Source organism: Daphnia carinata, chromosome 1, assembly GCF_022539665.2.
Source record: "Daphnia carinata strain CSIRO-1 chromosome 1, CSIRO_AGI_Dcar_HiC_V3, whole genome shotgun sequence".
Classification (NCBI taxonomy): Eukaryota; Metazoa; Arthropoda; class Branchiopoda; order Diplostraca; family Daphniidae; genus Daphnia; species Daphnia carinata.
Window position 1 is genome coordinate 10,564,643 of NC_081331.1, and position 14,075 is coordinate 10,578,717.

Below are 14,075 nucleotides of genomic sequence, written 5' to 3' on the forward strand. Positions count from 1 at the left end.
GTCAGCTCAGTTGTCAGATTTGTCACTACTCGTCAGGTATCATTCTTTGCTCTTTCTGAATCATTGGGCAACGTAGCGTACTATAAAATAGTCAAGGAAAAATATAAACACGACCGTAGGTCTGCAACCACAATGGCAATGCGTTGGCCGTTTTTGTTTGGTGTATCACGAATATTAATTCGTCAGAAAAATCATACGTGTGTGCGATATTTTGCTGCGAATGCCACCTCACATATCTCCTCGAACAAAATAGAATTTGATAGAAAATTGTCGTTCAGACAAAATGATCCTGATGTCTTTGGAACCCTTACTTTGCATGGGAGTCGCGGATCGCAGTCATTAGATTCAATAAATAATCAAGAGTTGCAAGTGGATGAAGGAGATGTTAAAGAAGAGAAACATCTAAGTTTTCAACCTGCAGACAGAAAGAGTGTTGAAGATTTTGAAAAGGAGATTAGCCAACTAATTGAAAACCGAAAGTTAAAGGATGCATTGTTTTGTTTGGAAGTAACCATGAAGGAAGATAGAATCCAGCCATCAATAGGAATCTTTTCTTTGTTAATTGGAGCATGTGGTAGAGCAGGATACAGCAAAAAAGCCTTTAGTCTTTTCAACCAGGTAAATACTCTTGTGAAAAAATTTATCTTTGATCAAGCCATCCAAACCTAATGGGTTGTATTCGTCCATACTAGATGAAGAAGAAGGGATTGGACCCTAAAGATTGCCATTATACTGCTCTTTTTAATTCATGTGCAAACTCACCATGGAAGGTTGATGGTTTACAAAGGGCAAAAGTATTGAGGCAACAGTTGAACGATAGAAATGTTCTTCTGAATAGAGCCCAGTACCATGCAATGATGAAAGGTATTCATCTTTGATAAACTGTGTAACACTAAATCAATTGTTTACCTTTCTAGCGTTTGGTCACTGTGGAGAAATAAACTCAGCTTTGCAAATTGTGGATGAAATGGTCTCCAATAACCTTGTTGTCACGACAGAGAGCTTTAATTTCTTGCTTCAAGCATGTATCTCATTGCCTGAAGAAGGATTCACCCGGGCTGTTCTGGTAAAAGATAATAATAATAATAAATAAATTTTCTATAAATCTGCCTAATGCTCTACTTTCCCTGTTGTCTCAAGGTCTGGAGGAAGTTAAGAAACATGAGAGTTACTCCGTCAATTTTTTCTTACAATCTAATGCTTCGTACCGTCCGCGATTGTGATGCTAAGGAAGTGAATGGCCAACAAAATCTGATTGAGTCCGTTTTGCGTTTAGAAGAGAAATCAGACTTGCAAGCCAGTAGTATGCTGAACCAGTCAATACTTACAACGTCGGAGTTAACATTAGTTACAGATCAACTGACGGTACGTCCGAACTTGCTTGCTGAAAAAATCAAGTCTAGCAATATCATGGCTTTGATTGGCCTAGAAAAAACGGAGAACCGGTACCAAAACCTTCATTTAGCTGTGATCAGTTAAATAATTTTGGATTCCTTAAATTCATCGCTGAATTTTTGTCTTTAGGTTAGCCCTTTTGGGTGGTATTGAAGGATTTTTGGAAGAAATGAACAAGGATCACGTTCGACCGGATATCAAGACTTTTTCCCTTCTTCTGGAGACGATAGTATCAAACGAAAAAGAGGAAAAAGTATGCGTCTCTTTGTTCATTTGGTAAAATATTTTAATTTACAGAAGCATTCTTTTTCAGGTGCTAATGGAACAAATGAAAGCATGCGGAGTTACGCCAGATATAAGCTTTTTAAACATTTTCATTAAAAAGCGCCAATTTAGGCAAGATTACTACGGAGCTCAGGTATAAAACGGACGCAGAAATTTAGTTTCTTATTTTCTATAAAGTTAAATTACGTATCTGATATCAGGAAATATTAAGTTACTTTCAAGATTACCAACTTTTTCCGGATATTATGACGTTCGGGGTTCTCGCCTTGGGTTGTCGTACTCTTCCAGAAGCCGATTCTCTGCTGAGCGATATGGAAAACGCAGGATTCAGGTTTTTTGTGCAGTTAAACTATACCGTGTGTTTTCGTCTAATTCGTTTTTTCTTGATTGCACGCAGAATGAACATAGAAATTTTTGGTTGCCTTTTGAAGAATGCGATTGTTCGCAGAAATTGCTTTTACATTGTAGATCTCCTGAAGCGAGCCGTCAAGATGAATCTAGCTTTAGATGAGAAAGCTGTGAAACTCTTGGATAAGTTCAAAAGAGAAACTAGGGAAGCCATAGCCAAGCATGTAAGTATTCCTTCCTTTCCCTATTGCTTGTCTTAATGTTTTTACTTTTAACATTAGGATCGAGGTCTGAAAGTTCCAAAAGTATACGGAGAACGAGGATTTAGGGAATCTTTTAAAATTTTCTGTCTTGAATACAAACCTCACATGCAAAAGCTTGAATTAGCTCTAGAACCGCATCCCTGGCAACAGTACCGGTACGACTTGTCGAAAGAAGACCGATCACCCGATCCGCCTTGTCCACTCCCTAGTAAAAAAAACTGTACAAAATAAAAAGTAAATAATTTCATAAATGAAAGAGGCTCTGTATTTATTTATTTATTTTTTTTTTTTTTGCAATATCGATTTTTTTTAAAGACGATTCATACAATATGGCACTCAATTTTTCTTGATACGCTCGCCATCAGAACTTAGCCCATGGCTAGTATTCGAATCACAACCTGGACGAGAAATAATTCCTGGTCCGGATATCCAGGATATGCGAAAAATCTGACTTTGGTCTCCAGTAGAAGCGTTGCCCGGTCTTCCACTTATCAGGTTCATAGACTTCTCTGTAACCAGTGCTTCAATTTGGCGTACCAGTACGTCGGGTAGATGTTCTCGTACAAAGCGTTGCACCAATGATAAAGATAATCAGTGCAAAGAAGTTATGGAAAATAAGTATTTGAATGAATAAATTTAAATATCTTAAATTATTTTGTTTTAAAAAAGGATATAGTAAACCCCAAGGTGGGTGACCCCCGTTGATATAGAGCACGTACGTAAATCCGTCCTTACACTTCCCATCTACTGAATAGTAGTATGGTAAAAATGAGTGTAACCTAAGTAAACGGTAGATGCTATAATGGCCAAATAATTCAAGACCATGATAGAATACCTGAAATAATGTTTTTCGTAAAATCTTATGGCAGCACTATTCATGGTCAGTACATGCAGGTATATGGCTTTACAAATTTGATTTTCACTTTGAGTCACATGGGTAAGAAAACTGTCAAGTAATAAAGATGCAACACCCTGTCTCCTGAAGCTTGAGCACACACCAAGGCTTAGAATGTAGCCCACAGTGCAGTTTGAATACATTCTACCATCCAGAATTCCTTTATCCTGTGCAATGTTTACATACAAAAATAAGGATAAAAATTAGTTAAAACACAAAGGGCAGACCTCTTTGTTAATGGCATCAGATTGTTTGACTTCAGCTATAAGTAGCCCCACTAGTTTTGATTGGTACACCGCTGCTAATGAATAAAACCTTGGATCGGAAGTTATGTCCCTGTACCAAGCCTCTGGGTACTGAATTGGAAACCATTCTTTACACAAATCCTTAACCTGGTAATTACCAAATGCAAAATTTACAATTTGGAATGTGTGGGTAACAGCAAGGGAAAGTGTACCTGGTCAAGATCAGAGGGACAGAGAAATCTTAACTGCAAATCTGCAGCGCTCGTAAACAAGGGGCTAAAATACGGAGACGTCGTGTCATGGTTGTCTCGGTTACTATCCTTTGAGTTCGAGTACCTGAAAAATTGAATGCACCACCTTGTAAACACACGTTTGAGTATGTCAAACCAAAATTACAGATACCAATTAAAGGAGGTCATAATAAATCCGGTTCATTGACCAACAGCGAATTGACATTTCACTTTATCCCGCCCCTGAAGCAGCGTAATGGACTCAACACATGAAAACTGAGAAGTAAAGGAATCGTGTGATAACCACAGCGTTGCCAATGGATAAATATTGCGTCAGATATTCAAACGTCCCGGTGCGGCTGTATTAAACGGTGAAATCGATAAAACCATGTACTGTATGTCCGTAAAGAACGAGCTGCTCTGATGTTACATTTCAAATGCTCCTTGCTTTACGAAAGATGGAAGGATAATCAAGTCATGACCGTATAACTATTAACATTGAGATTTTTTAAAGTCATACAATCAGACAAATTCTCCAACTTCATAAAATTTTTACTAAACAAGAATGTTTTCTCATGGTGTCATTCCATTCTAACAGATCATGGAGTAGATGACACTGACGTGATTCACCCGTACCCTTCCCAGCCAATTCATTTTTCATCCTCAACTAATCAAGCATTATCCATCAGACGAGTCTAGACATCCTAGAAAATTCCATTCCACAATATAGTTGGGTGGTCCAACGAGCTGCCTGTACTCATCTCACACACGTCTTATCACGAATATCTTCGTCAGAGAGAGATACCAGTAACGACCGTGAATTCCGAACCAAATTCTGAAGGTAACATCGTTGCATCACAATTTAATTTGCTCCATTCGCTTCCTGTTTCTAACATAATAATGCGAACCTTATAGACAGGAATTCCTTAAACTGATTTGATCCCCGACAGAAACGACCTTTTTTTCAAAACAGTAAATTGAGTTCTGCAAAGTAATCCGTTCCCAACTACAGAAAACCAACCACTTAAACTGCAAAAGGCTATGTAAAAAACAAAAATAAGAGGCTATAGAAGTTTGAAAACCATGAAAAATGAGTACAAGAAACTTTCTAATGAGGTATAATTGTGTGCTTTTAAACACGCATGATACTAGAAACTCAACGAGATGTCCCGAATTAGTATTAAGAGCACCGAGTATGATGAACCTTTTTACCATCGAAAAGCAAGCGTGCAGACAGTTTGTTTAAGGTATACTGTGGGTATCCAAAAACCTGCTGAGAGAAAACACACAACCAGAACTGTAACTGAGAACAAGGATGGCTTATTTCCATAGAAACTGCGACTCTTCTTGCAAATTGATTTTTCCCTTGGAACAACGCAGTAGTCCGTTAGCAATAGATGGTCTAACGATCGAAATAGCCCAGGCCGTTCATATCCCAGAAACGGATTGACAAGGCCTTGGCGTTAATTAAAAACCCGCCTTATATTAATACTCTAAGTTGATTGAAAAATTCTGAGCTTTGGAGACCGTTGTTTTAATGGCCAAAAGATTCTATGAACACAACAAAGCGTATATTACCGTGTTGCCTAAGGTAAACATTGGTTGTAGTGGTATAGCTGTGAAAAATGATTAATCATACAATAACATATTTGGTGTCGTTATTGAAAAAGTCATTGTCTGTGCAAAGAGGGGTATACGTAACTGAATTGGTAGGCTTACATTGGAATTCTTTTGACTCCAAAGCTTTTTAAATCCGAATTATCGTAAGCGGATAGATCAATAATTTTGTTACTTTTTAAACTATAATAGAAATCAGCTAATGGGCTCATCAATTGCGTCGGGATCGTGCGTGGGAACTCAAGCTCAGCAGTATCGTTACACCTCTAGTATTTGCTAATAAAACGACATTAATATCATAATAGATGGGATATGAGACTAAAGGGCTGGCTGACAAGGTCTGATATATACAACCGTGCTATTTATCCCTATTTATCTCTTTCAGACTTCTTCTGGGCATTCAACAATCTCTGTTAATAGTATTCACGTGAAAAAATGCTTTCCGTGAGGTCTGTGATATTGAAATGAAAACCAATGAAAACCAATTTGATTGAGCGTTTGCGTCGCTTGAATATACGGTTGAACAACTATGCTAGAAACTATTTTGCCAGCTGCCACCGACGCCTATCTATGCAGTGAAAATTGCAATCGCTCTGGATAACACTATACAAAGCGTTGAGGCAATAATCCAAGAAAGATGCCAATGGCTCTAAATTTTGGTATAGCTTAAACCGAGAGCGACATAGCCTGTAGGCCTACTCCAGAACCTTTATTTATAAAGTTCACGAAGAATTGTGATTTTCTACCCTTTTCAGACATAGATTGAAAACTGAGTTTGACGGTAGCAAAATGCTACAAATACGGTATAACAATTGCAACATCCGAGTCAAACTTGGTTGTTCAATGCCTTTCAATACAGCAAATAAGAAAAGTAGCAAGCAAATGTATGTAACGCCTTTAATCCGTCTGCCAAGACGCATTGATATTGGCTGAAAAACTTTAATGTTTATGACGCTTAACGTTCATGTTGTATTGTAGCATAAACATAGCACTTTAGGGGACTGTGGTTAGGCTTAATTGGTTTCCTTACGTGCTCCCTATTTCGCTAGCTTATGAAGACGCACTGCCGCGAAATCGTGGCGATCCACGAGCAGCCAGTCAATTTGCCTATACGTTGTAGCGAATTGTTTCTATTGGGTTACAGGATTTTGGGCCAATGCATAAACTGCCATGCAGGCTTTAGTCGGTAAATATAGATGGGTCTATAAGCAAAGTTTACTAAGTACAGTCTTTATGTAGTGCGTACGTGACCTGTAATATACCAAGAGAGATTAGTATTTCTGCATCGTGCTATTAGAACTTGAGAGAGTCTTGGGTGATCAATGTATCGTTAGTAAGTACTTTATTTTAGAAATGGGACAAACTTTTTGGTCCGTTTTAATCCCTACGCGTTTAATGGCATATAAAGCTTACAATATGGATACAAAATTTCTGATGTTCGAACGTTAATAAATGAGTTTAGAGATTGTGAAAGGAGATTTGAAATTGATGTGTTCTGAACATTATTCCAGAGCAGTAAAAGAAACACGACAGAGATTAGAATTTCCTGATGGGTTCTAATGAAGGTTTGCAAAACAAAAGGTTGCCTAAACGATTGTGCATTAGTATTTTCTTCAAATAAAAAGTGCTAACAATTTGGGCAAAACAGGGCTGCTTGAGTGGAAAGCATTTTACTGTAAGTTAATATACTTCATGCTAAACAAAAGACCAAAGGTGAACGTAAGTTTACCTGCCCAGCAGCCAACATGTTAGAGAAACCGTCGCAAATATTTTCTCTTTTCTTTTTTACTTTGTTAAAAAATCAAAGGGAAAACGAAAAAAAAATTCGTACTAGACATCTCTGTTGTCTAGACTTTCTTGCCTATCCTCTATACTTTTCTCTTTCTCTCTCTCTTTCCGCTCATATTTCGTTTCCCTTTCCTCTTATTAAGTTTGCTATTATCCTTGTCCGTTTGCTATTTTCCACCAGCCAAAGCACTCTCTTTTTCGTCTAGCTTATTGCCATTTTTCTTTAGACCCTTCATGTTGTCAATTTTGCCTTTGATCGAATTGTCTCTCGTTTCCGATGCTACGTTGTCATTAGTCATGTCGCCTTTGAAGTATATCTGAAAGCGAACATGATTTTAGATGTCAGAATCCTTCGTTGGTCCACTTCATATAGTTTATTACTAAAACAACATTGGACTTTCATCGATCGTACAGCAAAGGAAGCCAAACGTTTGTGTTCCTTGCGAAAGCGTATATGCCATTATGATCTCATGCACGAAGGTGAAAATAATTAGGGATCAATGCCATTCTATTGCACAAATTATTTGATAAAAACAAACCCCCGTCATTTGACGTCGCAATAGGTCTACATTAGCTCCTCCTTTGCTTGTCCGTGATGATGTTAAACATAGCCAAATGTTTTATTTAGGGTTTAATCCTGCTAGATGTAGTCTATTTATTTTTCAATATCTGTGGTGTTCATTCATGAAGCCCTGTTTCGTCTCATGCGCAAACTCCCACAATGCAAAATTCAACGGCTGTAAGAGATTGCACATATCATCTATCAGTCTCCAATAACACACATCTACGAAACACTTCTTCCGCCAGCGCTGCAGGTTGCGGAATTATGTATTTAGAATAACATCCAAAATCAAGTTATTACTTCTACCACCGAACAAAGGAACATCGACTCGAAGTCTAGAGAACCTGTAAAGTTTATGGGTGTGTATTATTTATTTTTGTGTATATGTGTGTGCCTTAATTAATAACTCCATATGCATTTACTAGATCCATTTTTGCGGCTCACATAAAAAAATGAACGGCAGTAGCAGCCATCAGCTAGATATTATTTTAACACCAAATGGAGAGGTACAAAAGCCTATTTCCTTGGACATGTTTTTGATAATCATTAAAATCGTCAGCGCTTTCATCGGAATACCATTCAACACCTTCATCGTCCTCATTATCATTCGTTTACGTCGACTTCACAGCAAACCACGCAATATTTTCTTGTTGGCCATGATTGTCTCCAACTTGTTGCTCTACTTCCCCTCTCTCATTGAACTGATTTATTGGTTTTTACCGTTAGAAAATGTGTGTCGATCTTACGTGGCTGTTATTGGTTTGCCGAATGCTATTCTTTTATGGACCATCTTTCTAGCCCTCGCCGACAGGTACGTTGCCATCAAGCATCCACTGAAGCATAAAGAGAAGGTAACTGTCCGTCGTGCAATTGTTTTTCTTCTTATTAGCATAATCGTACTGGCATTCATCATGAAGTTCATTTTCATCGTTGGGCTTGTTCCAATTGCCTGTGAAATATGGTTCGTCCACAGCAAAGTGATTGGGGCCACCGTATTCGTACTCTTCACCTTGTGTATCGTTACTCACGTCATCGTCTACAGGCAAACGAAGATACTTCTCCAAGAATCACGAACAGTAAAAGCTAAGGCAGGAAGTAAAAGCAAGGGCGTCACGCAAGCAGAGCGTAACGAAATGTTTAATGAACCTGTCGATCAGCAGATCGTCACGAGAGACATTGCATTGATTGACCCAGAAATTGGCGGAATTCAAGTGGAAGCAAATCCAGTGACAGCAGAAAGTCAAGCGAGAGCCATCGCTACTACTGATTTGCATCACTCTAACACCAGTATGATTATCCACGTGAATATAAGAGCCCTCAGTCAAATGGAAATGGAAGCTACTCGAACTTTGATTGCCGGTGTGACATCATTATTTGTAATGGCGAGTCCTCCTTTATTTTTCTTTTTGAGTGTTTTTCTTTGCCGATTGACCGGACGTCCGGAATGTGCTAGTATAATCTGGCTGGCTCCGTATTTCAGAGAGGTCAGCTCCGTTTGGGCAGTTTACAATCCACTCTTATGGCTTTTCAGAAACGGTGAATTGTGGCTGATTTTGAAATCGAAAATCGACAGTTTCTCGAAAAATCATTAGAATTACATATGTTCATGAAGACACGTACTTATTTTGTCCAATCCAAGCATATGATATACTTCCCTGAAGAAATCACTGCTTTTGCTAAAAAAGAGGCTTTACCTATGATTCCGTGCTTACCCTGATTCTGAGGACGTTTGTATCATCTAGCCATGACTACAAGTACCTTTCTATTTTTGCTTTACTTTGACGGGCGATTCGGCTGAATAGACGAATAGCACTAATACTGTATGACACTCATCTCCTTAACAATGTAGATAAATCAGTAACATGAGGTTCACTTAATTCAGCACACAAGGCGACGATAAAAACACAAACCGATTTATATTGAAGAAAAACCAGGAACATCATGAAAGTTATTTCTTGAAATTGTTTGTCGGCTGGCAAAGTTACGCATGTTTTCCTTGTGTGCTACCATCACATTTGAAGAAATTAACCTTTGTCGTCATCACATCGATTTTTACTATGTTCTATAGAAAATTATCAAAGGATAAAATAAAAATCGAGAATGAATTGCTTTTTAATGAATCAAGTTAATTCGCGTATCTACAGCTGACAAGTGAAACCCAACGTCGAAGTCTAACTCGCATTTTTGCAAGTTACACGAATTGATGGTGAAAGGCAGTCACCTGGGTACTTTCACGATGGGGGATTTGTTTCATCTTCCAGTAACATCTGGTTAGTGAACATCAGACGAATGTGTTATTGTGTAATCCCAATATTTCTTTCTACGAACTTATACGATGGACTTACAGCGATTTCTAGGTGTTTCTTTTTTACCTCCCAAGCCGATTGAACATTAAATCCCTTTTTTGCCCGAATGGTTGTTTTATTTGTCACAGCTTTTGTTTTCGTCGACTTGTTCCTCCATTTCCTAGAAGCCGAAGGCAAAACCGAGTCGATTATCGAGTGCCAAATGCGACTTCATATAGTCTCAATGGCACCTTCAATCGGATGGACTACCGCTGGCATCTTATGCCTGATGGTTTCATCTCCGCTGCCAATGCCATAACTTCTTACGCGTCTTTGAGAACATCAGATTTCTTTTTCCTTCTTTTATTCCATCTTGTCTACATTTGCTGCTATTAAGTTTCTCGTCATCTGGATTTGTAGGGTGGATTTGTAGGGTGAAAAAGTCCCTGCTTCCAATGAATTTTTGTCGCTTTACGGAGCTTCATTGGGTGCTTCCTTCAGCTCTAAAGCAGTTTTTTTTTCATTAATAGGTTTCGTTCATTGTCCAGTTATTCCAGATGGAAAACACTTGTGCCGAAAACGCTAATCTTGTGTTATAATTGGCCACTAGAAATGGATCTGGTTTTGACCAGAGCAACCAAGTTTTGAATAACGATCAGCTTTTCCTTGTCTATATTTGGCTAGCGGTTCCAGAGTGGGGTTGTTGACTTTGTCCTCTACCTTTGATAATAGCTGACTGATTCTGTCTTCGGGAAATCACAGGGATGACTGAAGTGGAGCAAAATATCTCATATTTACATCCAGTTTTCAGTTGGGACTCTTGTGGATCATCAGAGACGTTAGGGATGGTCGGTTTCACATCCCTTTGACAAATTATTTCACAAAAAGGGAATTGCTTCTTGTACTCTTGGAAAGTCTCTTAATTAAACTCATTTTCTCTTTGATGTCCAAACTTTTGCCAAAAATTTTTTTACATGGCCTTTCCTAAATGCAACAGTTCAACATGAAACAGCAAATCCTCGTCATTTTCGTTTGTGTGATTTTTAAAAAATTATAAGTCTATTGTGGATTTTCTTAAAAACTATGAAAACAATTTATTTTCTTAGATCATTTCAACTGCGCAACCGCTCCGCGTCGCTTTTTCCACCAAAAACCTTTTGGTGATCGTTCCGAGATTTCAGTCTTATGGCAATTCCCAACTGCACCTGTGACTAGGTGAAAAATTGAAGAGTCTGTCTCGGGTTCGGCCGAAGACTAGCAGCTTTCAATAATGAATAGCTCTAACGAGATATTCTTAGCAGACGATCGTGACACGAATAGTGTCGTTGATTTGAATGTCATCGACACCCTCAAAACGTTTAACAATAACCGCATTCTCGTTACCGCTCACAGTCCATTCCCAATTGAAATGGATACGTTTCGATCCAGTTGTCACATTCTATTAGTATCAACAGGTGTCCCGCTCAATCTATTCATAGCAATCGTCATCATGGCGTTCAAAAGATTACACAACAAGCCACGCAATGTTTTGTGGCTCGGCGTGACTTTCTGCAACCTGTTCACGCTGCTCACCATTTTCATTGAATTCTTGGCGCATCACATGCAAAGTAATTTCATCTGTTTCATCTTTGTTTCTATCACTGGTGTGGCCTACACTTGCCTACTGTTCAATTTGCTTCTAGCATTGGTTGACCGATATGCTGCCATTGTTTATCCACTCTGGCATCGACAGCATGTCACAGTTCGTTGGGTTTACGTAGGCCAATTGATCAGTTTCATTTTAATTGTTTTACTCCTCAAATCCCCATTTATCGCACAATTATCTCTTCCCGAATGTGATTTTTATCCAACTCACGCTAAAATCATTGCAGTCTGTAATTTCCTCCTCTTCATTTTATGCATCGTGGCACAAACTGTCGTCTATCACAAAACGCGTCAGTGTTTTGCCAGCAATCCACAGCGAGGTGGCAGTAGAGAAACTACCGTTACTTTCGTCCAATCGGGACCAAAAATGCAACGGCGTGATACGGCGGCCGAAGTGTTTGTTTTGCCAAGCAGCAGCACTCAAAGCGACAGCCAATTACGTTTTCAACCTGAAGCCATTGTCAACATCAACAGTCCTTTAGCCAATAATCCAGCGAGTTTGTGTACCAGTGGTCCAGTGACTCTTCGCCGTCATCATCTCGGTGGGAACCGCCAAATGGAGGTCGAAGCGACTTGGAGTCTGTTGATGGGTGTCTTCTCCTTGTTGATTTTCACGTTCCCGACATTGCTGATGGCTTTCATCGAGTGGGGTTGTCGAGTGATTAGCGGTGAAGTTCAGTGTCATCCATTGATTAGTGTCATTATGTTTTACGCCCGTGAACTTTTACTCGGACATCTCGTCTATAATCCTATCATGTACATGATAAGAAATCGGGAATTTTCGTCTGCCGTTCGTGAAAAATGTTTCGTAATATCTCGTTAAGCTGTGTTGTGTACGGATAGGCTTGTAATCTGTCTGTAAATATTGTCAGTCTGATCCTTCCAATTGTGGTGATTCTTTATTTAATATTTTTAAGATTTCACAATGCCGCCTTTTTATGAGACTTTTATAATGTAAAAAGGGTTGTCTGGCCAACGGAATCATTAGAATCTTTCAAATGGTGTCAATAAACATGAATTTTATCACGCGAATAATTCCAGACAATCTTTCAATTGTTGGCTTTATCTTCTGGTCTCTCCGTAAAAGTGATATCGAATATTTACGACAAAGGCTATACTGGTTAACCCAAGCAATTAATCAATGGGAGGAAAAGGCCAGCGAAAGGCATGCGTAATTTTCCAATCAATGCAACGGTGATAGGGTATGTTTTGCAGCATGGATTCTAATGGTTAACGAAGCCGTCAAGCTATTGGATATTAAACGGCGACGCTATTCATCACCGTCTTAGTCAGACAATACGTTCGTCATCCTGATTAATCTTAACAAGCGTGATTAATGCACGGCGCTGGGTTTAATACAACTCTTCAATGTAAGAGGTCTTTAACAACGAAGAAGTAGCAAGAGATAAGACCAACGGTGATTCCGCTAGGAAAGGACAGCCTTTTGCATTCTCTATTTGAAAATTGCTGTGGAAACCTATTGAACTAAAATCACCGAGATGGTTCAGGTGGTTGAGTTCTCCACGTTATTCTTGCTGAGTCAAATCAACAATATTGAAGAAAGGACCTTTTGATTCTTTTGCTTCGTTTGGGGGACGACATGGTTCCCCAATGACAACCTTTTTCAGTCGTGAAATGGGAGTGGCTCCGTTATCTTTAACAGATTACGTATTCATCTGTTCACAGTGACCCGTTCGTACGTTAATAACATATAACAAGGTCTAGTTTCACGTCAAAAGAATCGAAAGAAAAAGCTAGCAATTTATTTTGTACTCAGTGTGCAATTAGTAATTCTATATGCGCTAACAGATTTAAATTGAAAGACTTTCAAGCGTCTTGGAGTGGAACATTAGATTAGTTAGAACTATTTACACACATACTGAACGAGAACAAGAAAATGATGCCTTTATACAATATTCTGCAATTTGGAAACAAGCGGGATCTTTCGCCATCTATGAATGCCTGAACGCAGTTTAACAGTCCCGCGGAAGTGTATCCATTGCCCTCGTTCACTGTGTGGTGGCCAAACAGTCACGTCATTACCTCTTCGTCCGCATACACTGGGTTTACCGATCCACCCTATTCCTGCAACGTATTGCACTGGGGAACGGCGTTGAAGCGAATAACATAACAAAAAAAAATGGAAACTTAAAGGATAACGTTCCGATTGGCTAACGGCCAAAAAAAAAAAAGAAATGGATTACTTGATTGCATCACTCTAATTGAATCATATAGTTATGCATTAAGTAATTCAATAACGCTGCGAATCAACTATTTAACAAGTATATAATAACTAATGTAAGCTGTATAAATAATGGCGTACGTAGATTAGCTTCTGCACATAATGGATGCGGCAAGCGATGCGCGCGCAAATCCTCGTTACGTGCTTTCATCCGCACACCCACACATCCAAGAAAGCAAAGAGTCTTATTGTGTCCGCATTGAGGTTTATGCAGGCAAAGACTATACATTTTTGAAAATGATTGACGATAATCAAGCAGAAAAATTCGAATTTAAA

The 14,075-nt window shown here is 38.8% G+C and overlaps 3 protein-coding genes and 1 long non-coding RNA gene across 4 annotated transcripts; 2 read left to right on the forward strand and 2 right to left on the reverse strand.

Moving 5' to 3' along the window:
• The first annotated feature begins 99 nt into the window (after positions 1 to 99).
• Positions 100 to 2,547, forward strand: LOC130692499 (pentatricopeptide repeat-containing protein 1, mitochondrial-like). The gene is made up of 9 exons (XM_057515618.2): positions 100 to 618; positions 693 to 864; positions 918 to 1,066; positions 1,141 to 1,445; positions 1,525 to 1,648; positions 1,709 to 1,813; positions 1,881 to 2,011; positions 2,078 to 2,252; positions 2,310 to 2,547. Exons 1-9 carry the CDS (start codon positions 133 to 135, stop codon positions 2,520 to 2,522), a joined length of 1,860 nt encoding a protein of 619 aa, XP_057371601.1. The 5' UTR covers positions 100 to 132; the 3' UTR covers positions 2,523 to 2,547.
• Positions 1,829 to 2,494, reverse strand: LOC130693366 (uncharacterized). Its single transcript, XR_009001675.1, has 2 exons — positions 2,392 to 2,494; positions 1,829 to 2,318 (listed from the first exon to the last, which is right to left on the reverse strand). It is a non-coding gene; the product is annotated as an uncharacterized LOC130693366 (long non-coding RNA).
• A 100-nt stretch (positions 2,548 to 2,647) lies between the features above and the next one.
• On the reverse strand, positions 2,648 to 3,960 carry LOC130693273 (N-alpha-acetyltransferase 60-like). Its single transcript, XM_059497487.1, has 6 exons — positions 3,834 to 3,960; positions 3,644 to 3,767; positions 3,414 to 3,578; positions 3,127 to 3,353; positions 2,966 to 3,070; positions 2,648 to 2,885 (listed from the first exon to the last, which is right to left on the reverse strand). The coding sequence occupies exons 1-6, from the start codon at positions 3,848 to 3,850 to the stop codon at positions 2,789 to 2,791; spliced, it is 735 nt and encodes a 244-aa protein (XP_059353470.1). The 5' UTR covers positions 3,851 to 3,960; the 3' UTR covers positions 2,648 to 2,788.
• Positions 3,961 to 8,080: 4,120 nt separating this feature from the next.
• On the forward strand, positions 8,081 to 9,220 carry LOC130696251 (5-hydroxytryptamine receptor 2B-like). Its single transcript, XM_057519343.1, has one exon. It carries the CDS (start codon positions 8,081 to 8,083, stop codon positions 9,218 to 9,220), a length of 1,140 nt encoding a protein of 379 aa, XP_057375326.1.
• Positions 9,221 to 14,075: the final 4,855 nt, after the last annotated feature.

Coding starts and splice junctions, on each gene's coding strand:
- LOC130693273 (XM_059497487.1), bottom strand. Junction 3,579..3,643: donor GTCCCTCTGATCTTGACCAG/GTACACTTTCCC, acceptor GGTAATTACCAG/GTTAAGGATTTGTGTAAAGA. Junction 3,071..3,126: donor TACGAAAAACATTATTTCAG/GTATTCTATCAT, acceptor CCGTTTACTTAG/GTTACACTCATTTTTACCAT.
- LOC130692499 (XM_057515618.2), top strand. CDS start 133: ATGGCAATGCGTTGGCCGTTTTTGTTTGGTGTATCACGAATATTAATT. Junction 619..692: donor CCTTTAGTCTTTTCAACCAG/GTAAATACTCTT, acceptor CGTCCATACTAG/ATGAAGAAGAAGGGATTGGA. Junction 1,446..1,524: donor CTAGAAAAAACGGAGAACCG/GTACCAAAACCT, acceptor TTTTGTCTTTAG/GTTAGCCCTTTTGGGTGGTA.
- LOC130696251 (XM_057519343.1), top strand. CDS start 8,081: ATGAACGGCAGTAGCAGCCATCAGCTAGATATTATTTTAACACCAAAT.